The sequence below is a fragment of the Crocuta crocuta genome, unplaced genomic scaffold (assembly GCF_008692635.1).
Source record: "Crocuta crocuta isolate KB4526 unplaced genomic scaffold, BGI_CrCroc_1.0 scaffold139, whole genome shotgun sequence".
NCBI classification, from domain to species: Eukaryota; Metazoa; Chordata; class Mammalia; order Carnivora; family Hyaenidae; genus Crocuta; species Crocuta crocuta.
Window position 1 is genome coordinate 10,280,165 of NW_027533258.1, and position 890 is coordinate 10,281,054.

An 890-nucleotide genomic window follows, 5' to 3' on the forward strand; every position below is an offset into this window, starting at 1 on the left:
ATCATCCTTGGACCCACCAAGGACCGAGCCAATGACGACCTTCTGTCCGAGTTCCCCGACAAGTTCGGATCCTGTGTTCCCCGTGAGCGCTGGGGCCAAGGGGCGGGGAAGGGAGGTGGGGGCGGGCCCGAGGCCCTGGGGCGCAGGAGGACACGGGGGTTCCCGGAGAAGGGGCGCCTCTCAGCCACGCTCCTGCCCCGTTCAAATCCCTGGGAGCCCTGGGAGGGGGTGTACGGGGGGCAGGTGGTACGGCCCGTGCGCAGCCCCGGTCTCTCCAGCAGCCCCCTTCCCCGGTCTGACATAGGCAGGCTGTAAGCGAGAGCGACGGCGGTTAGATCCTGGGGGGCGGGGTGACTTTCGCAGACACGACGCGGCCCAAGCGGGAGTACGAGATAGATGGCCGGGATTACCACTTCGTGTCCTCCCGGGAGAAGATGGAGAAGGACATCCAGGCGCACAAGTTCATCGAGGCCGGCCAGTACAACAGCCACCTGTACGGGACGAGCGTCCAGTCCGTGCGGGAGGTGGCCGAGCAGGTAGGGCCCGCGGGCACCCGGCCGCTTCCTCCCCCCGCCCACCCCATGGCCTCCCTCCAGCTCTCTCTAACTCTCTCTCTCTCTCTCTGTCTCTTTCCCTGCTGGGTCTCCACTCCCTCCTCACCTCCTCCTCTTGGGCAACTCTGTCTCACCGCCTGCTCCCCCTGCCTCCCTCCCTCCCCGCCTGACCCCAAACTCTTCTCCGCCATCTGTCCCCTCTCCCCCCTTCCCTCCTCCCTGCCCCACTTCCCCTCTCTTCTGTGGCCTTGCCCTTGGTGGCATGGCCTTCGCACCGTGGTCCTTCGCTCTGTCTGGCTCCCCTGCGGCCCTCTGCCCTCACCTGCTCCTGGGATC

General features: G+C 67.0%; 1 protein-coding gene across 2 annotated transcripts in view; it reads left to right on the forward strand.

Moving 5' to 3' along the window:
- The window catches only part of DLG4 (discs large MAGUK scaffold protein 4), a 12,721-nt gene that overhangs the window by 9,912 nt on the left and 1,919 nt on the right, over positions 1 to 890 (forward strand). For both annotated transcript variants that reach the window (XM_077746567.1, XM_077746566.1), the window contains exons 15-16: positions 1 to 82; positions 364 to 536. The exon at positions 1 to 82 is cut by the window's left edge and continues 4 nt beyond it. In XM_077746567.1, coding sequence (XP_077602693.1) covers positions 1 to 82; positions 364 to 536 — 255 coding nt within the window. The remainder of the gene's footprint in view (positions 83 to 363; positions 537 to 890) is intronic.